The sequence below is a fragment of the Haematobia irritans genome, chromosome 5, assembly GCF_050003625.1.
Source record: "Haematobia irritans isolate KBUSLIRL chromosome 5, ASM5000362v1, whole genome shotgun sequence".
In the NCBI taxonomy this organism is placed as follows: domain Eukaryota; kingdom Metazoa; phylum Arthropoda; class Insecta; order Diptera; family Muscidae; genus Haematobia; species Haematobia irritans.
In genome coordinates this window covers 137,734,354-137,757,847 of record NC_134401.1, presented here as the reverse complement: position 1 = coordinate 137,757,847, position 23,494 = coordinate 137,734,354, and the positions used below count along the sequence as shown (strand labels likewise).

Sequence of the window (23,494 nt, the reverse complement as noted above, 5' to 3'; positions counted from 1 at the left end):
TTTGACAAAATTTCCTATAGAAATGATATGTTGACAAAATTTCCTATAGAAATGAAATGTTGACAAAATTTTCTATACAAATTAATTTTTTGACAAAATTTCCTATAGAAATGATATGTTGACAAAATTTCCTATAGAAATGAAATGTTGACAAAATTTTCTATTGAAATGAAATTTTGAAAAAATTTCCTATAGAAATGAAATGTTGACAAAATTTCCTATAGTAACAAAATTTTTACAAAAATTTCTATAAAAATGAAATCTGTTAAAATTTCCTGTAGAAATTAAATTTTGACAAAATTTCCCGTAGAAATTAAATTTTGACAAAATTTCCTATAGAAATGAAATTTTGACAAAATTTTCTATAGAAATGAAATTTTGAGAAATTTTCTATAGAAATAAAATTTTGACAAATTTCCTAAAGAAATGAAGTTTTGAAAAAATTTTCTACAGAAATAAGTTTGTGACAATATTTTCTATAGAATTTTGACAAAAAAGTGATAAAAATTTCAAAATAACTTTGTTTGTATTTTTTTTCGATTTGGTAGATATTTGGTAAATTTTTCTTAAAATTTGGTAGATTAATTTTGGCACGAGTGGAAACCGTGATCGGTTTTCCAGTTTTCCCAATATTTAAATTTTCATATAATTTATTAACTTATATATTTATTTAAAAACTCTATGGAAATAAAATAAACTAAAAATATATTAAATGTCGAACATTCACTTGATATTAAAATCTTGATGGATCTACACATTTACTGAAATTTGTGGAAATCTCAAAATGTGGAGTCCAATTAATAAAATTTTCGCACGAGTTAGTTAATTCTACCTATAGAACATTTTACTTCTTTTTCTGTGTATAAACGAGCACAATATCAGCAATATTTTTTTTAACAAAATCTAAATCGATTGGTTTCTTTTTATATGAGTGTATTAACAAAATATTCCCGTTTATAATCAAAACTTATTTATTTTTAGGATATTCTTGTTACATGTTTACACATTTAACAAGAACCCTCTTTAATATTTAAATATTTGATTTATATATATATATATATATATATATATATATATATATATATATATATATATATATATATATATATATATATATATATATATATATAATATATATATATATATATATATATATATATATATATATATATATATATATATATATATATATATATATATATATATATATATATATATATATTTTTTTTTAATAAAACTTAACTTAAAAATAACAAAATTTAAGTCCAATATTATTTAAAATATTTTAATACAAAATGTTTTTACTTACTTTGTATAATTTATCTTTTTGATACCAAACATCTTCTTCCTCTTCTTGTGGACTAAATGTCTGATCCAAATTAAGATCATCTCTAGAACGGGAGAGTATTTTTCTTCTGGAAACCATTGTGCTGCAACAAATTAAGAAAAAGAAAAATGTTTGAAATATAAATATGTTGTAAATTGTTTTAATAAATGCCTAACATGTTAAACAATTATTAAAAAAAAATCCGTCGTTGGATCCCTCCAGAATTTATCGGTTAATAATCAAAAACAATCCAATCTGAATACATGTTTCTTAAACGTGTTGAATGTAAAATTCTCAGTCGATCGGCTTACAACCAATCTGTGCAAAATGATTCATATATTTCCAATATGCAAAAAAAAAATTGAGCCCTGATATAGGGTATAGATATAACTCTCCAATCTTTAGACATTGATGAATATCCCCTATTGTTGATTGAAAATTTTAAAAACATTAATATTACAGAGCCATCGATACATCAACGAACTAAAGCCATCTTGACAAATCGAAAAATAAAAATAACGGTTTGATTAACTACCGGCTCACAATGGCCCATCAAATACTTCTCTACAGATATACTATGCTATTCCTATGCCCCTATATTTCCATACAAATCCCATTGCAACTTCGTTAATATGAAACGGATATGTAAGTGTGGAAATTATTAGATTACATACAATAAAACTCAAAGGAAATGTGAAAAATAAATAAAAATCACTATGAAATGGTAATTGATGGTCTTGACAAGAAAATATTTTGTTATTGCTTAATTAATGGCTTTCATAACTTGGCGATCATAATGGAAAACGGATGACAAACTCATTGAATAATCCAATGCAATGAATGTTTTTATGTTATAACCAAGGAAAATGTCTATAACCTGAGGATAAAAACTACCGCCAACCCTGTAGATGGAGGAAAATGCTATAAATTAAAATAAATCAATAAATTTCTACAAAAGGAAAAATAAGTGAAAAATAAATTTCCTTCTCTGTATCTTACTTACTGTCATCTAAAATCACAGTGGCATATAAATAATTTTAAAAATTTGGTTCCCACAAAACTCATTGTAATGTATGGTAAGTATTCCATATAATGAAATACTATTCATTTGTATCCCAAAGACACTCCTAAAATGTAAATACCATCATATTCACTTGACAAAGAATACTTCAAAACACACAATTTTACATCTTTTCTAGAAATTCGCAAGAATTAAAAATTCTGGAAATTTATTCTTGTATTTTTAAATAATTCTTTTTTTTAATATTTTTTTCGAATCGAATCTCCATACATTGGTAACTTTCAACGTATAATATTCATGGGTTCCCAAAGTATATTTCCTTATAATATTTATTTTTGTTGTAAGTTCTTAAAATTTTCAGACACTCTTTGGATTTTGAGGACTTTACGGTGTGATGAACTGTCATCATTGTGTCTTTTGTGAAGTTGCCATTTTATTTATTCTTTTATTCTTAAGTTTAAAAGAATTCATTTTGGGCAAAGTAAACTTTAAAAGAACAAAGGAATATTTCTTGTTGACTATTTGTATGAAATGAAATGCAGTTCTTTTGAGATGGTCTTTTATTTATCTTTTAATGGTTCTTGTTTTTCTTTTCTTTTTTTTTGTTGATACATGCATTTTTATCAAGTGTTTACATGAAAGAATATGCAACGAATAAATGATTCAGAAAATCTCTGATTTGTTCTTTTAAAGGTTTTTTTTTTTTTTGTAAGTAGTGAAGTGAATGAGCGAATTTTAATAAAAGACTGAGCTTAAATTGAGTGGGAGTCTATTAAATGATACCTCAACGAGGGATTTATTTTGCACCCAAATAGCAAAAATCTTAAATGAAGGCTGAAACATTCAAAAATAATGCCGATAATATGCATGTTTGATGGGTATGATGAAAAATTACTTTGTTCCAAATATTAATAACCCAGCAAAAAAATTTGGAAGTTCTTCCAAAGGCACAACTTTAAAATCACTTCCAAAAGATGCACTCCCAATGATGTTCTTTATTTTAACTACCCAGGAAGTTCTTTTAATTAAATTTTTTATAACTTGTTTTTTTTCATACTTTTAATGGGTAATTTTAACTTTTTTTGTTTCAAGTAATGTAAAAACAGAGTAAGAATTCATAAAATGGTAGAAATCATTTAAATTTTATCAAAAAAAAAAATGCTAAATCCAATCTGAAAAAATTGTAAATTTTTGAAAATATTTGAGGTCAAACGTTTCCGACACGTTAAAATCCATTAAAAATTATAAATAATTATAAAATTTATTTATTTGATAAAATATCACAGAATTTTTTAATTTACATCCAAAACATTGAATTTGGAGCACACCTAAAGAAGTGATGAAAATTCTGTGCAAAGGGTGTAGAAATGGAGGACTTCCGTCCTATGACAAGCCCATGTCAAATTCATCGCTTCTGCGTCAATTTTGCACCACTTCCGGATCCAAAAAGAACATTTGCATTACTTTTTTGGCGATTCTTTTTTTGCTGGGAAGATAGTATAAAATACCTGGTGGTATGGTGCATTGAAAATTTCTTACGATTTTATTTCATTTTTAGACCCTCCACCATAGGATGGGTGTTTACTTGGTTAGGTTAGGTTAGGTTAAAGTGACAGCCCGATTAAGTTTCAGGGTACTTAGACTATTCAGTCCATTGTGATAGCACATTAACTAAAAGTACCTATTACATATGGGCACTTCTAGTTTTAACCGCTGAACCTTCTCGATTATTTTCTTCTGTTGAACCAACCAGATTGTTCCAAAAATTCTCGTGACTCACGAAAATTTTCGTGACTTATGCATTAGTCTTGAGTCACGTGAATAACAAAGCAAATGTCGTACGTGAGCGAGAGTCACGAAAATAAATTCTTTGTGAGTGTGCGTGAGTAATGAATTTCGGAAAAATGCGTGAGTACAAATTTTCTTTTCGTGAGTGTGCGTGAGACCTACAAAACAATATCGTGTGTGAGTAAGATTTTTCCGTTGTGAGTGTACGTGGGTGTGAGTAAAATATTACTCACGTGCACACCTGTGGGAGTTTTGCGATTTTTGAGGATTTACCCCAAGACCATTTTTTGGATTTATATTGACCCATTTTCTATATATATATACACGCAGAGAAGGAATATGGTCACCTCAAACATGTTTTAAGAGCAAAATGTTATTTTTGTATGGTGACCCTGTAACATGTTTGTCACTAAAATGTTATTTTCTCGTCAAATATAACCTGCTTGCCGTAATCAGATACATGATTTCCGAGAAAATAACTTGGTCGCGAAAACCATGTTACATGGTCACCACCCAAAAAAAACATTTTGCTCTTTGAGGTGACCATATTCCTTCTCTGGGTGTATATATATCCCCTGGCCTACTTATCCTTCGCTTGCCCTGCTTGGGTAGGTCTTTGATATGTTTGAAATAGTGGTTGAAGTAAACAAAAACTTTATTAATTCACCGAATATACTTTCAAGGGATGATGTAAAATTAATTTTTAATTGAAATGTCTTCAATCACAGAAATGATAGTATCAATCACCAAAATCAATAAAAAAATTAATTGGTCTAATCCAAAAACTAATTGATATTATTAATTCTTGTTATTGAATTTTATTTTAATTAAAAAAAATTGTTGAATCAATTAAATTTTTAATTGAATATTTTTGAAAATTTAATTAAAATTTTAATTGGAAATATTTTTTGGTGACAAGTTTTTCTGTGTACTCTATATTGTATTGTATATTATTTGCGTTTTTATTTCAATTAAAATTTTTATATTTTAAAACCATTACCGAATAAAATATACCAACCTTCTCATACACCTGACTGACTATGCAATGAATATGCAATTATTTTCCAATTTCAGGCTAAAAAACGCCAAAACAAAATCATTGTTAAAAGTCTAAATCAAATTAATTAATTGGCTATGACCAGGCAGTTTAAATGTACATGTGGCGTCTTAACGAAAACGTTATATTAACAAAAAGCCAATGGGCAGTCCAAAAAAAAAACGAAGCTTTGTAATTCGAAAGCATGCCTCAAATCGGCATTTTCACCAGACATTATATAAACTTCATAGAAATCGAACGAACAAAAAATCCCAAAAAACTAAAACTCATTATTCATTGATCACACACAATGGGGCGGTCCACAACGTATGCTTAACTTCATATTACGAATAATTTCAAGCGAAAAATGTTTAAATTTTAAATAAAGCAAAAAAAAACAACGAACCCAAATATTTTTTGTTATCTTTTTTTTTGTGGAGCCTATAAATTCACCCATTAGGCCTTCTTTCACCTCAAATAGACAAAGAGGCTGGTATTCAAATTAGTTGGTATCACTATTTCAAAATTACCACAATTCCCACACATCTATTTAATGTTAAAATATTGTACAATACAACCTAATCATCACCAGCATAGAAAATATGGCAGACTTAAAGTCGGGATGAACTAAATGCTATAGGGAAAGAAGCAGTAACAAAGTAAACATAGTTGTCTTTTTTTTTCTTTCAATCAATTAAAATTCACATGGCTGTTATCCCAAAACAAATGTCTGTGGATTGCCAATAGAAGGTAAATAGCAGCCAAATCATTGTCATCACCATCATCATCAACGATGTCATAGCCACACCAAATATCAGCGTCATTCATATCAAATTCACACCACATGTCGTCCATTTTTTGTTATTTTGTGATATCATCTATATTATTTTTTTTTCTTTAAAGCTATGGAAAAAGTGTTAAACGTTTCACATTTTTATTTCATATTAAGAGGAATTATTTTGTATATCACCTGTGTGTATGTACGACGTTTTTCGATTATGACAACATTATTTGAGTTGACGTGCCTTTGGTTATGAATAAAAACGGAAAAGATACAATCAATCGACTTGCAACTACACCCCATATCAACCACATGTCTAAACAAAAAGTCATACGCAATACTTAAAGTAGGAGTTGAGTGTATTTAACCGAAAGAGCAGCTATCAGAAATACACTATACCAGAAATACACTTGCCAGTAGATATAGAGTAGTAGTGAGTATTGTATGCAAAATTATTATTCTCTATCTCTCCTCTGTTCTCTCTTTTTCATTTTCATTCACCTACTTCAATAACTAAGTCCAGTAAAAGTTTTTGAATGATTTAGCTACAATAAACAAAAGACTTAAGCAGCAAACTTGTAGTTATGTTAGAAACGACTGCTTTGCTAAGACGAAATATTTAAGAATTATTCTTTGTGGACTTTGTTGATATTTAATATTAAGTAGTATTTCATAATGAAAGGCTAAATACTTGAGCCTCTTATATTTCATTTTGTATTACTTAATGATGTCATATTGGTCATTAGAATTATTTTATACAAGGAAAAATTTGCTATTGACAGGAAATTTAATATTAATTGGCCAAAAAAAGTTAAATCACACTGCTAATTCAACTAGATAAAATTATATAATTTTGTTTGTATATTATTATATATTTCTCTCATTGTACCAAATTAAATTTAATTATAATATCGATTTAACAATTGACAAATTTTTGAAACAAATAAATTTTAAGGTTTGTTTTTTTTTTTTCTTACATAAAAAATTTAAGAAAACTGTCCACATTTTATTGCATTTTCGGTCCAATTATTGTCTACACACTAAAAAAAGTCAATTGAAAAACTTATATTTATTGCAAAAAAATTATTTTGTTTTAGTTTATTTTTAAAATTTCGTAAGAAATTTTCCCCAGTCCAACGAATTTTTCTTTATTCCAAATATAGGATGTTTAAAAATATTTTTAACTAGATGCCAGTAAGATTTTAATGACATACAAATAAGGTCAATGCTAAATAAAGTAGAAGAAGTTTTTCGTACACTTTTCAAAAATAATAAGAATGAAGTACAACGTAGGTTAGGTTATGTGGCAACCCGATGTATCAGGCTCACTTAGACAATTCAGTCCATTGTCATACCACAGTGGTGAACTTCTCTCTTATCACTGAGTGCTGCCCGATTCCATGTTAAGCTCAATGACAAGGGACCTCCTTTTTATAGCCGAGTCCGAACGGCGTTCCACATTCCAGTGAATCCTCTTAGAGAAGCTTTGAAATCCTCAGAAATGTCACCAGCATTACTGAGGTGGGATAATCCACCGCTGAAAAACTTTTTGGTGTTCGTTCGTAGCAGGAATCGAACCCACGACCTTTTGTATGCAAGGCGGGCATGCTAACCATTGCACCAGGGTGGCTCCCAACGTACTTATAATGGGAATGATCTGGTGCCAAAGATTTTTTCTTTATTTTTGGTGCAGTTTTGCTTTTTGAGAAGGATGTATTTCGTAAATGATAGTTAAAACTCCGAAAATCTGATACAATTTTCGTTAATTTAATTAATCTCAAAATTTGGAATACATTTTAGTTAAAATTTCGCACGAGATAGTTAATTTTTCCCATAACATAGTAATTTTTTTTCTGTGCAGCTAGTTTGAATTCCGCCTCGTGGTGAAATTCTGAGTCGATCTGAGCTAGAGGTGTGCACGTGACACGAAATTGTCGTGACTCACGCGTGAGTCGTGAGTCACGCTCATGGCAACGGCGTGAGTGTGCGTGAGCGTGATTAACAAACCAAAATGTCGTGCGTGAGCGTGAGTCACAAAAATATTATCTTCGTGAGTGTGCGTGAGTAAAGATTTACGCTCACGAAAATAATCCTGCTCTCCAACATAAAACGCTTAAGAGTTAAATTCATTTACAATTTTAGTGACACCTGGGATGTTAAGAGTGTAATAACGCGCTCGATTTTAATAATGCTCATGTTTTCAGACGCGTCGCTAAGGTAAATTACTCAAAAAATTGTTCGTGAGTCACGACATTTTTCGTGAGTCACGATATTTTTCGTGAGTCACGGTATATTTCGTGAGTCACGACATTTTCGTGCGTGAGTGTGCGTGAATACAAATTTTCTTTTCGTGAGTGTGCGTGAGCGTGAGTCCTACCAAACAATATCGTTCGTGAGTGTGCGTGAGTAAGATTTTTCCGTCGTGAGTGTGCGTGAGCGTGAGTAAAATATTACTCACGTGCACACCTCTAATCTGAGCATGTCCGTCCGTCCGTCCGTGCGTCTGTTGAAATCAAGCTAACTTCCGAACGAAACAAGCTATCGACTTGAAACTTGGCACAAGTAGTTGTTATTGATGTAGGTCGGATGCTATTGCAAATGGGCCATATCGGTCCACTTTTACGTATAGCCCCCATATAAACGGACCCCCAAATTTGGCTTGCCGATCCTCTAAGAGAAGCAAATTTCATCCGATCCGGCTGAAATTTTGTACATGGTGTTGGTATATGGTCTTTAACAACCATGCAAAAATTGGTCCACATCGGTCTATAATTATATATAGCCCCCATATAAACCGATCCCCCGATTTGGCTTGCCGAGCCTCTAAGAGAAGCAAATTTCATCCGATCCGGCTGAAATTTGGTAAATGGTGTTGGTATATGGTCTCTAACAACCATCCAAAAATTGGTCCACATCGGTCCATAATTATATATAGCCCCCATATAAACCGATACCCAGATTTGGCTTGCGGAACCTCTACGAGAAGCATACTTCATCCGATCCGGCTGAAAATTGGTGTTGGTATATGGACTCTAACAACCATGCAAAAATTGGTCAACATCGGTCCATAATTATATATAGCCCCCATATAAACCGAGCGCCAGATTTGGCTTGCGGAGCCTCAAAGAGAAGCAAATTTAATCCGATTCTGCTGAAATTTGGTACATGGTGTTGGTATATGGTCTCTAACAACCATGAAAAAATTGGTCCACATCGGTCCATAATTATATATAGCCCCCATATAAACCGATCCCCAGATTTGGCTTGCGAAGCCTCTACGAGAAGCATATTTCATACGATCCGGCTGAAATTTGGTACATGGTGTTAGTAGATGGTCTCTAACAACCATGCAAAAATTGGTCCACTTCGGTCCATAATTATATATAGCCCCCATATAAACCGATCCCCAGATTTGGCTTGCGGAGCTTCCACGAGAAGCATATTTCATCCGATCCGGCAGAAATTTTAGAATTCAGTTAAAATTTAAATTGAAAATTTTTGGTGATATTTTTGTGTTGACTCGCTAGGAAAAGATTTTTCAAATGAAATTTTTGAAGTTGTTCCATGGTGGTGGTTATTTAAAATTCTGCAGCACCGAAATTACGGCTGATATACTTGTTTTTGAAGAAAATTGCTAGATATGTGTACACGACTCGTCGAAATTCTGGTCATTCAAGACTATTTCCACGATTCTCTGGTGATTAGCATACATACTACGCTTGAGAGTAAGAAAAATATAAGTATAGCTCCTCCTAAGGTATGGTTACAGATAGCAATGACATATTCACATTATTGGGTGCAATTGAGTGTATTTTTATTCCTATGCTAATTCTACTTAACCACAATAATTAACCTTCAATTTCTGCTTAATTAAAATCATAATAATTGCTAATAATTTAACTCCAAAATTTATATATCACGAAATATTACACAAATATGCCCTTTAGAGCTCCTCTTTATGGATCTTACAAGGTTTGCTGGGTGAAGCAATTTTGCACATGACCATTTGATTGACATAAAGATGGTAACAGGTTGAATTGGAAGAATTTTACCTTAAAAATTTGCATATGTCTTTTTGGTATTTCTTAACGAGTGGAATGAAAGAGAAGTAAGTAAATGGAGAAAAAAATCAAAAGTGTATAAGGCACTTCAACATAAAACTTGGAGTACAAGTCTTATACATTTGTCCATTCAGGTCTTCTTTCAATATTGACAATGTTGTTTTGGCACAATGAGCTCTGTTACTTGCAATAAAAGACGCATGAAATACTCATACTCTTTATTTACTTGGTGGCCAAAAACATATTCCACAAGTACCGTTCAATCGCTTAGCTTAGTCCGTCCCGAACCATCATTTCGCACAGAAATCCCTTGCTATCATTTTATTTACAAAGTGTGGAAGACAAAAAACGAAATCAAGAAGGCAAACAGAAATGCGTTTATGCCAAACCGGCCACTTACAATGACTAGCTGGAAGATTGTTTACTCTCTCAAAAGCAGGCATTTGCCATCTTCATGGGATTTTGACAGTTGAGGCACAAGGTACATAGAGAAAAATAAAATAAAGCAGATTCGAGGGTGCTACTTAACATCACTGAGCACGAACAAGCAGCGTGAAATTGTAGGAGCGAGAGATAACTGACATATTTCAAAAAATAGTGCAAAATTCTGCAAAAAAACTTTTGGGACATCGCTTGTCTAAATGCATCGAAAATGAAAGAGACTATTTTAGACCATATATCACGGCTTTCCAAAATATTTATTTTTTCGGAATAGTTAATTTTGTATCGGGTTATCAATATATCAGACGACTTCGACTTTTTCTTAAGAAATTAATAGAAAATTCGATAAATACAATATTTATCCCTTTTTTATAGCTTTGAAATGTAGAGACGATGCAAATCACAGATGGGATCGATACTGTCAAGGCAAATTGAGAAGTTTCTTCTTGATTTTTAAATCGATTAATTTTTTTCAGTGTTCAATAAAATTTAAACCATGGGCACCAAAAACCGATGTATTTATTATGCAACAAGCGTCAGTTTATTTTTCTTTACTTGATTGAGTTCATGCCGGTTTGTTTTTGTTTTCTGAAGAAAAAAAAAAAACAAAATTGCGAAGCAAGAAATTCAAAGAAACAGAGAAAGACAAACCCAAAAGAAAAAGTAAACCTCACACTCTGGAAACATGTCACAAAAAAATTCCAACATAGGTACCTACCCTACTTGATGTTACCAATGAATGGAATGGTATAGGTGTATAATTCTATATTGCGGTAGCTATACAACAAAAAATTACAATGGCATACCGGATTGTGTGACAATTTTTCATTGTTGTTATTTAATTCCACATTACGGTTTTAGGCCATTAGTCCATATTAACAGGTGATTTGGTGGTAAAAATGAAGAGTGAAAAAGAAATCCAAGCTGAACGAAGTAATACAGCATAAAACTCTGCACAATGGGGTGAGATAAAATCAATCAAGATAATATGAATGTAGGTAAATATTTTTTCTTTAAAACTAAGATAAATCTGTAAGTATAACCCAACCGAATTCCCTACAGTAAGAACTCTTATCACTTAAAACGATATTTATTTATGAAAATGACTAATACGACATTTGATACATCGAATTAATTTCGAATAATAACCTTCCATGGATTTTTGCTTCAACTTTTGGTAAATGAGTCAAATGAGGAAACCACCAAATATTTTGAAAATAAACAAAATCTGACATCCAGTCATCATTCAGAAAGGCTAAATAAATGGCAAACGATTTAAGGAATGCCTTCAGCTGGATACCACTTGAAGGATTAATTTTAACTCCAAGTGGCACTTGATGGATACTTCGAAACTAATTCTTGAATTTTATTTTCTTTTATAGGCATTATACTTGACATTCGATGGCGAATATGTTTTGGAATACTTTGTTTTTTGGCGGTAAGTGCTTTTCGTATATAGCAACCACCAGGTGAATGCCCCATAATACCATTTTTCATTAGGTGGATATGTAAAAGAAGTGTGAATTAGTCAATTAGTTGATTGATAATTCTTGTAATTTAAATATATAATCAACTTATTTATACATTATGAAGTATTTCATTGAAGAAAAATTACAAAAACTAAGAAAGTGTCAAATTGTCTAATTAAAGTAGACTTTCATTAAAAATATTGCCTATATTTTGTTCATATAAAATCATTTATATAAATTTGAATAAAAAAAAAAACTAAATGTTAAATCGATATGTATAGAAATCAATGTAATTTTTGCGATCATTTTACATTTTATATGAAATGGGTTTAAAAAATCTTAAAAATAACAAGTATAAATAGAAACAAGTATATACGGTCGTAAGTTCGGCCAAGCCTCCACCATGGATTGCATAGAAACTTGTACTAAAGACTGTCATCCACAATCGAATTACTTGGGTTGCGGTAACACTTGCCGATGGCAAGGTATCTTAAAACTTCTTAACACCGTGTTCTCAATTGTAAGTTAGTCCATACGGGGTATGTTAAACAAAAACAAGTATATACGGCCGTAAGTTCCGAAGCTTATGTACCCTCCACACTCGAATTACTAGGGTTGCGGTAACACTTGCCGATGGCAAGGTATCTTAAAACTTCCTAACACCGTAACATAAACCACATAGTCCATACGTGGTATATATTAAACTAAAAAGGCCGATTAAATACGTATATAATTAAGTTTAAAGTTTCTATAGAAATAAAATTTTGACAAAATAAAATTTTGACAATATTTTCTATAGAACTAAAATTTGGAAAAAAATTTCTATAGAAATAAAATTTGGAAAAAATTTTCTATAGAAATAAAATTTTGACAAAATTTTCTATTGAAATAAAATTTTGACAAAATTTTCTATGTTTTCTATAAAAATAAAATTTTGGTAGATTATTTTTGGCTTGAGTGGCAATCATGATTATGAACCGATATGGACCAATTTTTGTGTGATTGGGGATCGGCTATATATAACCGATACGGACCAATTTTGGCATGGTTATTAGCGGCCTTATACTAGCACCACGTTGCAAATTTCAACCGGATCGGATGAATTTTGCTCCTCCAAGAGGTTCCGGAGATCAAATCTGGGGAACGGTTTATATGGGGCTATATATAATTATGGACCGATATGGACCAATACTTGCTTGTTTCTTAGAGACCACATTCTAACACCATGTTCCAAATTTCAACCGGATCGGATGAATTTTGCTCCTGCAAGAGGCTCCGGAGGACAAATCTGGGGATCGGCTTATATGGGGGCTATATAATTATGGGCCGATGTGGACCAATTTTTGCATGGTCATTAGAGAACATATACCAACACCATGTACCAAATTTCAGCCGGATCGGATGAAATTTGCTTCTCTTAGAGCAATCGCAAGCCAAATTTGGGGGTCCGTTTATACGGGGGCTATAGATAAAAGTGGACCGATATGGACCAATTTTTGCATGGGTGTTAGAGAGCATATACTAACACCATGTACCAAATTTCAGCCGGATCGAATGAAATTTGCTTCTCTTAGAGCAATCGCAAGCCAAATTTAGGGGTCCGCTTATATGGGGGCTATACGTAAAAGTGGACCGATATGGCCCATTTGCAATACCATCCGACCTACATCAATAACAACTACTTGCACCAAGTTTCAAGTCGATAGCTTTGTTTCGTTCGGAAGTTAGCGTGATTTCAGCAGACGGACGGACGGACATGCTCAGATCGACTCAGAATTTCACCACGACCCAGAATATTTCGATGTGTTACAAACGGAATGACAAAGTTAATATACCCCTATCCTATGGTGGAGGGTATAAACAGGGCCGATTAAATACGTAAATAATTCAGTTTGACAAAATTTTCTATAGCAATAAAGTTTGACTAAATTTTCTATAGAAATAAAATTTTGACAAAATTTTCTATAGAAATAAAATCTTCACAAAATTTTGTATAGTATTAAATTTTGACAAAATTTTTTATAGAAATAACATTTTCACAAAATTTTCTATAGAAATACAATCTTGACAAAATTTTGAATAGTAATAAAATTTTGACAAAATTTTCTATAGAAATAAAATTTTTGTAGATTATTTTTGGGGATCGGCTATATATGGACCGATATGGATATGGACTAATTTTGGCATGGTTGTTAACGGCCATGTACTAGCGCAATGTACCAAATTTCACCACGTACCAAATTTCAACCGGATCGGATGAATTTTGCTCCTCCAATAGCTCCGGAGGTAAAATCTGGAGATCGGTTTAAATGGGGGTTATATATAACTAAGACCGGTATTGTCAAATTTTTGCATGGTTATCAAATACCATATATTACCACCGCGTACCAAATGTCAACCGAATCTGATGTATTCTCATCCATGAGGCTCCGGAGGTCAAATCTGGGGTTCGGTTTATATGAGGGCTATATATAATTATGGACCGATGTGAACCAAAGTTTGCTTGGTTGTTAGATACCATATACGTACACCATATACCAAATTTCAGCCGGATCGGATGAAATTTGCTTCTTTTAAAGGCTCCGCAAGCCAAATCGGGGGATCGGTTTATATGGGGGCTATATATAATTATGGACCGATTTGGACCAATTTTTGCATGGTTGTGAGAGACCATATACTAGCACCATGTATCAAATTTCAACCGGATCGGACGAATTTTGCTCCTCCAAGATGCTCCACAAGCCAAATCTGAGCGTCGGTTTATATGGGGGCTATACGTAAAAGTGGTCCGATATGGCCCATTTGCAATACCATCTGACCTACATCAATAACAACTACTTGTGCCAAGTTTCAAGTCGATAGCTTGTTTCGTTCGGAAGTTAGCGTGGTTTCAACAGACGGACGGACATGCTTAGATCGACTCAGAATTTCACCACGACCCAGAATATATATACTTTATGGGATCTTAGAGCAATATTTCGATGTGTTGCAAACGGAATGACCATCCTATGGTGGAGGGTATAAAAAGAAATATTAAAGAACTAAACTATATATGAAAATGTTATATTATTCCGAACGGTCTTTGAAATTTCTGATCGAAATTTATTTTTGTAATACTATTTTCTACGATTTGCTGGATATACTAAAATCTAAGTTTATATGCATACTATTTTGTAGTATGCATATAAAATATGCTTGATATTTCTCTATAGCCAATCTAATCCATGTGGATTCCAACGTAAATAATGTTTATAGCCATGAATCACCTCAACGACATAAGTGTGATATGTTGAATGCGGGACTTGTCAAAACCGTGAATACATGCTACTGAATGGCAGGTATTTTCTTATTATTACTTTCTTGTCCATTTAATTGTCACTTCTGTTTTGTAAGTCGTTAGAGGTTTAACACATTTTATGACCGCACTAAGGTATGCAACATTATGAACATAAGAGTGGGTAAGTTTTTATTGAAACAAAAACAAAAAATACGAAATTTAAACTTTGCAAAGCGTTATTCTAACGACAATATCTTTTTATCATTTAAAAAAAAGGTATTTTTACATTTATAATTAAAATGACTCAAGACACAAGTAAAAAAACCGTTTGGTATCTCTCGTATGTAAATCAAAATAAAAGACTTAAGCAACAAACAAAAAAGAACATTTGAAAACTTTCAATCTCTCGTTAAATTTAAATTGAAAGACTTAAGACACAAACGAAAAACAAATATGAGAGGAAGAGCATATGAATCAAACTCGATACATGTAATATTTTATTAGGACAACTGAAAACTATTATTATTATAGTTGTCGTAGAACTCCATTAGCCTTCCTCATTGTAATGCTTTTGTTCAACTTGATTTTTTTCTATTTAAATTTGATAAATTTTATATCAAACCTCATTCATAGAATCGAACAGAAATGATACCATGTTAATATCGCATACTTACTACTACCAAACGTAACGAGAATTTATTTATGAATGAATATCGTATCGCATTTCTGTAGTGAATTTAAACAGTACTCTCGCCTAGGTGGTGTTTAGAGTTTCGATTATAAATATTTTCCATCAAAAATGGTATGACAACTATGAAAACTAAATAAAAAAATAGAAATTCTTATGCATGCCTTCTTCAATGAACTTTAGAGGTGACTGAATATAATCATACAAATATCAACGCCTAGTCTATCCATCAAATTATTAGGGAAGTTATTAATATGACAAGCACATACAAAACAGTAAAGAGACAGCACACATAAATATAATGGGGCTATAGAGCTCATGTAAATATAAAGAAAATTATAAATAAAAGGAGGGATAAATAAAAGACAACAAATTCTCTCTTTCTTTTGTGTCTTAAAAGCAAACATGTGTGCATTTATGATGACAATAATAGTGATGGTAATAACTTGTCAATGGTACACTGGGAAAAAAATTGAGTATATACGAAATTGGAAACTAGCAACAATTATTAATCATCAATAGGTTGACAAGACTACGAAATTTTCTAGATACATAGTGATAGAAGTTATGCCAATCAGAAGAGATAGGGGTAATAATCGGGTAATTTTCATAAAGATGGGCTAATAGACTCAGAGAAGGAATACGATCGCCTCACACATGTTTCAAAAGCAAAGTGTTATTTTTGAATAGATAACATATAACATATTTGTCGCAACCATCTTATATTCTCGGAAATTATCAATCTGATTTCTTTAAGCATTTTATACTAGCCGAGAAAATAACAGTTTGCGGCAATAATGTTCCATATTCCCCATCCAAACATAACATTTTGCTCTTGAAGGTGATAATATTCCTTTTCTGTGTGTATATGCGAGTGGTCCTACAAAAAACAACATACATTTCTGGCAAAATAGGAATTAATATTAATCACCGCAATCTCTTTTTTGTTTCGTCAAGTCCTGCTCCTGAGGAGGTGACATGGGAGTCAGGGTTGCCATTTTCGTCCGATCGGACCAAAATTGGTAAAAAAAAAATAATTTTCAAATGTGGTCCGATAGTCGGACCAAATGGAATTTGGTTGATTTTGATCCATTTTCGTTAAATCGATAATTTTTTAAAAATTTTCTATAGAAATAAAATGTTGGCTACATTTTCTATAGAAATGAACTTTTGACAAAAATTTCTATAGAAATAAACGAACAACATTTTCTATAGAAATAAAATTTTGACAAACTTTTCTATAGAAATAAAATTTTGACAAAATCTTCTATAGAAAAAAATTTTGACAAAATTTTCTATAGAAATAAAATGTTGACAAAATTTTCTATAGACGTAAAATTTTCACAAAATTTTGTATACAAATAAAATAGTATGTTAACAAAATTTTCTATAGAAATAAAACTTTGACAAAATTTTCTATAAAAATAAAACTTTGACAAAATATTCTATAAAAATAAAATTTTGACAAAATTTTCTATAGAAATAAAATTTTGACAAAACCTTCTATAGAAATAAAATTTTGCAAAATGTTCTATAGAAATAAAATTTTGACAATTTTTTTTTAACATTTTCTATAGAAATAAATAGAAATAAAAATTTTGAATAGAAACAAAAATTTTGAATAGAAATAAAAATTTGACAAAATGTTCTATCGAGATGATATTGGAGTCAGGGTTGCCATTATGGTCCGATTGGACCAAAGTTGGTCCAAAAAAATACTAATTTTGAAATGTGGTCCGATGGTCGTACCAAATGGAATTTGGTTGATTTTGATCCATTTTCGTTAAATCGATAATTTTTTCAAAATTTTCTATTAAATAAAATTTTGGCAAAATTTTCTATAGAAATTAACTTTTGACAAAAATTTCTATAGAAAAAAACAAACAAAATTTTCTATAGAAATAAAATTTTGACAAAATCTTCTATAGAAATAAAATTTTGACAAAATCTTCTATAGAAATAAAATTTTGACAAAATGTTCTATAGAAAAAAAAATGTTGACAAAATTTTCTATAGAAATAAACAAACAAAATTTTCTATAGCAATAAAATTTTGCCAATGTACGAAAATAAGTTTTTTTTTTGTATAGATACAAGATTATGCAGAAATAGAAATAAAGTTAAAAAATTTTTGTGTAGAAATAAAATTATGCAAAAATAGGAAAAAATAGTAAGAAAATTTTGTAAAAACTTTATATATATATAAAATTTTGCCATAACTTTCTATAGAAATAAAAGTTTGCCATAACTTTCTATAGAAATAAAAGTTTGACAAATTTTCTATAGAAATAAAATGTTGACAAAATCTTCTATAGAAATAAAATGTTGACAAAATCTTCTAAAGAAATAAAATTTTAACAAAATCTTCTATAGAAATAAAATGTTGACAAAATTTTCCATAGAAATAAAATGTTGACAAAATTTTCTATAGACATAAAATTTTCACAAAATTTTCTATAGAAATAAAATTTTGACAAAATTTTCTACAGAAAAAAAATTTTGACGGAGGCCATTAACTACTCTGCCTGCGCGACAAACTTCGCCGTCTTTGGAGAACATATGCTGGGTAAAGACAATTTCTTCGGCTTTTAAGGTTGACAGGGACTTGCGTTTTGTTCCGATTTCTAGATTGATAGAAATTCAGTTAGAGCTATATTATCTCTGGAAATTTGAATGAAATGAAGTTATCATAGATACTCCCTGCTTGAATTAATTTTTTGCGTGTATTTTGGCATAGGCTTTCTTCAAAGAAATAAAAAAAAAATAATTATGTATAAAAAATATCCGATACTCAAAAAGAAATGGTATACAACTCATCCAAATGAAAGCTTTTCCAGCAACAAAAAAGTGTTGAATTGAATGTTGGTTCGTTAGCTATCTCTCAGGTAGTTAAGTCTTTCTTTGCAGTAAAACGCGTTACTGCTTGTAAAACTGAGTAGCAACTACAACAGCGATATGAAGACGAAGAAAATATTCAGTTTTGCGGTCAATCACCTAAACGTGTTAGCGATTGCAATAAAAAAGATAAATAAATCCATAGACAAAATAGACGGCTTGGCTGGTTTGTGGATGGACTGACCGAAAGTCAGATAGACGGACAATTAAACAAGGCAATACAAATGTCTGCCATAAAAAAGACGTAATTATTTGCAAAGCTCAATAATAAAAAAAATAATAAATTGCATATACTATTGAAGATGATTTGAACTAAATGATGACTTAAATCAATTTAAACAAAAAGTCATTACAAAATAAATTTCTATTAATTTATTAGCAAATAAAATAATTGGTTGGCAAATTCTGTACACCACCCGAGAGTATAGAAAAAAATTGTGTAGGGGTTATAGATCCACACATACAAATAGTTTTGTTTGATTTTTGTAGTACTTAACGATGATTCCTTTTTCAAAATCGTGACTTTAGTCATCTACATTTTCGTTAGAGACAAAATATAAACCTACACAAATTTTAATGTACGTTTCGTATCTCTGGTGATGTCGCAGACTTATTTGTTTTCATGTTAAAAGTTAAGCAGCAAGTTGAACTCCCACAAAGGTAAATAAAAACAACTACAACAATAAAGTCTAAATTAAACAAATTCTGTAGCTTGTTAGCACAAGTTTTATTTGTTTTCGATTTAGTAATTTGTTATTTAAGAACATTGTTTTTGCTCTCTCTCTCTCTCTCTCTCTATCTGATCCACGTGCCTAACACGATTTTAGATATTTGATCCGCTTCTGTGATTTCCTGTCTCGTGTTGAGTTATTTAACTTTTACTTTATAAACACAAAACAACACAAAAACATGGTTTGTGAACAATCAAGCCTTGGTCAATTGTAGTAAACTTTTACCTTATGATTTTTAAAGTGATTTTCTATATAGAAAACGAAAGACTTAAGACACAAACATATTAAATTCGAATTAAGCGTTGGATTACCCGAAAATAAAAATAAAAAAATCTCAAAAATACTTTAACATTTATTGAATTTATATAAGTCACGCAATTTCTTTTTTTTCATAAAAATGAAAGCCATTCATTTGGTGAAATTATATTTTGATGAGAAATAAATCGAGTTTGCTTTGGAAGATTTTGGAACAAAAAATTAAATACAAGTTTTTTAGAATGTAGTTTCCTCAACAAACTCTTTGCAATTTGCTTACATACCTCGCTAGACAAATAACTAAATTAATAGTATGAATTGTGTAACCAACCTGAAAAGAAAAAGAAAAAAAATTATAATGAAACGTACAACCAACTAAAATTTTAATAATTAGTAAAAAACCATAGATGAACAGTTTTTAGGGAATTTGGAAGAGATTCTGAGTTCGACCATGCCGAAGTTCATATAATCTATGCCAACAATTTAAAGCCTGACATCTAACCTAAATCATTTGTGGATCTAAGAATAAAATCGAAAGATATGTGGGTTGTATACACCACCTTTGAAAATCATTTTGGGGCTATATAGTACACCGGATTCTCAAATTTTGTCGAAATAGGATTTATGTATTTAAAATCTTCAATAACTGTAATCATGATCTCGTGAATCTATAGCAAATGCCCTTCACTATGGTTTGCGTACTGTTACCCACAATCTAATTATTTAGAATGTGGTAAAAGATTCCGATGGCAAGGTATTTTTGTATTCCTTAACATAGCCTTCTTAATTGTATTGTTGTCCTTATGGAGTCTATGCACACAGAGAAGATATTGGTTGAAAATCGATTGCTGTAATGAAAATTCTGCATTTATACACTGAAAAAAAGCATACTCGGTTCCAAAGATTTTGTCTTTACTTTAAAAAATTTGGTATTGATTCCGAGCCTAAGAAGCGGAGAATACAAGTAAGGATACTTTTAAGACACAATTCTCTTTTAAATTTAGGTTTTGTGTACTTGCTTCTAGGAAGCAAATTTTAATTTTTCGCTTTCTCTGCTTTTTTCTTCATATGCTATCAAAGTCCTTTAAAAACGAGTTAACGGCAACTTTATTTTCCAAATTAGGACTCGACTTCCAGTAGAAATTATTCTATGTTTGAAGTAAAAAACTTCTTTAAAATAAAGTTTTGAAAAACATGTCCTATATTTGAACGATTGTTTGCTTTGTAGTCAAGATGCAAAAAGACAACAAATTTAAAGACAATTTCATTAAATTTAAAGAATTTTTCTGAATTATTAAAGTCAAGTTAACCTTAGCCTATAAATTTTTTCTTTCATGTTAAGATACCCATTTTTAAGTCAAATCACTTAATTATAAGGACAATACGACTTCATTGAAAAGTTTATCGACTTTTGGACAAGGAAAATAACTTTATTTTAGAGAAATGCGTCTTCTATGCTAATCAAAATTTGTGTTCGTATTTTAAAGACATGAAATCTTTGACCTCACAACAATATTTTTTTCAGTGCAATGAAATCACAGTTGTGTCAATCTATTTACTTTATTTACAACCATTATTTCGTTCCTTCTACCATTTGGCGCTTATTATTATAGATTTTAGTTTATAATACAAGTCAAATAGTTGTCTGAACTAACTGTCTCTCTTTTGAAAAATTTTGATCGAATTCGATAAGCACAACCAACCTTATAAACCCCTCATAACTGTCATATAGTATTCAGAACTTTCAATTGATACTTACAGCCGAATTGCTTTGGAAGTATTTTTGAATGTCAATAATGTTATTACCAATTATTCAATGTTGAAGGAAAACGTATTTTTTAAATTTAAGATAAAACCACTGAAAACGGAAAAAATTTAAGCCGTTTACAAGTTTATTTGACTCCTCGATGTACTGGCTGTCAAATGGTTTTACGAACAACTCGCGCAGGCTTCAGGATACCCAAGGCACGAGTCAAATGCAAATCGAGTTATATATATATATATAGTTTTAGATGTGGAACAATTTTATTGCCTTAAAGGGCAAAAGTTTAAACCATGTAACGACTTTAATGCGGCTGCCAAAGGAAGTGACCATGGGGAGTAGATTCCTATTTATTTTTTAAAACTCCACACTAATTTTTTTGTAGTGTTTTTAGACTGGCTATGTTGGTCCATTTTATGGTACCACTATGTGTTCAGGTCGGACCCCATTTACTAAGGTACTAAGATTTCCAAAGATTTAACTCCTATTGCCTGTCAATTCTGCAATCCATGCCATTCAGGTATAAAGTGATTTTATGTACGTTCCTATTATTTAAAAATATAAATAAAATAAAATTTTTTGAGGAAAAAATTTTTTTCAATTCGGTTAAGGTGTCAGTAAAGTTGGGCGATACAACCAAATGAAGAAGGGAGCAACGACCAATTTCATTGTCTAATACAACCAACTCCATATATAATATTAATTGGGTTTCCCATAATTTGACTGAGTCGACCGAATTTGTCGGGTATCACAACTGCCACCAGATAGTTGTTGTAACTGCCAAAAGGAGGTTGGCAATAAATTCGATTATCACAACCAATCTGTACTCTCTGTGTGTTAGACAAAAAAGCAGATTAAGTACCCATATAATTCTCTTAAGTTCTGGATTGGTTTATGTAGAGGGATCTTCAAAAATAACTATGAACCTATTTAACTACACACACAAAATTTTTTTCTGGTTCAATCACGAAATTAGTATCGATTAAAAAATTAATTGAAGGTTAATACAAAAATTAATTGATCCAATTAAAAAATTAATTGATACTATTAATTTTGTTAATGATTTTTGTATCAATTAAAAAATTTGTTGAATCAATAAAATTTTTAATTGAATATTTTTTAAAATTCAATTAAAATTTTAATTGGAAAACTTTTAGTGAAAATTTTTTCTGTGTAATTTTAGCATGGTAATTAGATGACTGATTTCAACTGGATCGGATTTTTTCCTCCTTGAGGCTTCCCTCTAGACACAGGGTGTCTTTGGCAATAATGCTCAGGGTGGGTCCCTGAGTCGATCTAGCCATGTCCGTCTATCTGTGAATATATTTTTGTGATCAAAGTCTAGGTCGCAGTTTAAGTCCAATCGCCTTCAAATTTGGCACAAGTTCCTGTTTTGGGTCAGAATAGAACCCTATTGATTTTGGAAGAAATCGGTTCAGATTTAGATATAGCTCCCATATATATCTTTCGCCCGATATGCACTAATATGGACTCAGCAGTCAGAGTTTTATACCGATTTGCTTGAAATTTTGTACAAACATAACACTAAGTCGTATAGTCACCGTGGTGCAATGGTTAGCATGCCCGCCTTGCATACACAAGGTCGTGGGTTCGATTCCTGCTACGACCGAACACCAAAAAGTTTTTCAGCGGTGGATTATCCCACCTCAGTAATGCTGGTGACATTTCTGAGGGTTTCAAAACTTCTCTAAGTGGTTTCACTGCAAGGTGGAACGCCGTTCGGACTCGGCTATAAAAAGGAGGTCCCTTGTCATTGAACTTAACATGGAATCGGGCAGCACTCAGTGATAAGAGGGAAGTTCACCACTGTGGTATCACAATGGACTGAATAGTCTAAGTGAGCCTGATACATCGGAGTACAATTAGTAGTGTAGTCAAGTGTGCTAAATTTTATTGAAATCGGTTTAGATTTAGATATAGCTCCCATATATATCATTCGCCC

The 23,494-nt window shown here is 31.1% G+C and overlaps 1 protein-coding gene and 1 long non-coding RNA gene across 4 annotated transcripts in view; one reads left to right on the top strand and one right to left on the bottom strand.

Annotated features, from left to right (window-relative positions):
- The window catches only part of LOC142237815 (uncharacterized), a 147,302-nt gene extending 135,402 nt beyond the window's left edge, over window positions 1–11,900 (top strand). The window contains exon 3 of the long non-coding RNA XR_012722581.1: window positions 11,838–11,900. This is a non-coding gene — a long non-coding RNA (uncharacterized LOC142237815). The remainder of the gene's footprint in view (window positions 1–11,837) is intronic.
- exp (expansion) overlaps window positions 1–23,494 on the bottom strand; it is a 201,966-nt gene that overhangs the window by 137,084 nt on the left and 41,388 nt on the right. For 2 of the 3 annotated variants that reach the window (XM_075309238.1, XM_075309239.1), the window contains exon 3: window positions 1,310–1,430. In XM_075309238.1, coding sequence (XP_075165353.1) covers window positions 1,310–1,426 — 117 coding nt within the window. In that variant the 5' untranslated portion in view covers window positions 1,427–1,430. Of the gene's footprint in view, window positions 1–1,309; window positions 1,431–20,053; window positions 20,101–23,494 lie in introns of all 3 variants that reach the window. The other variant, XM_075309240.1, reaches the window with a different exon arrangement.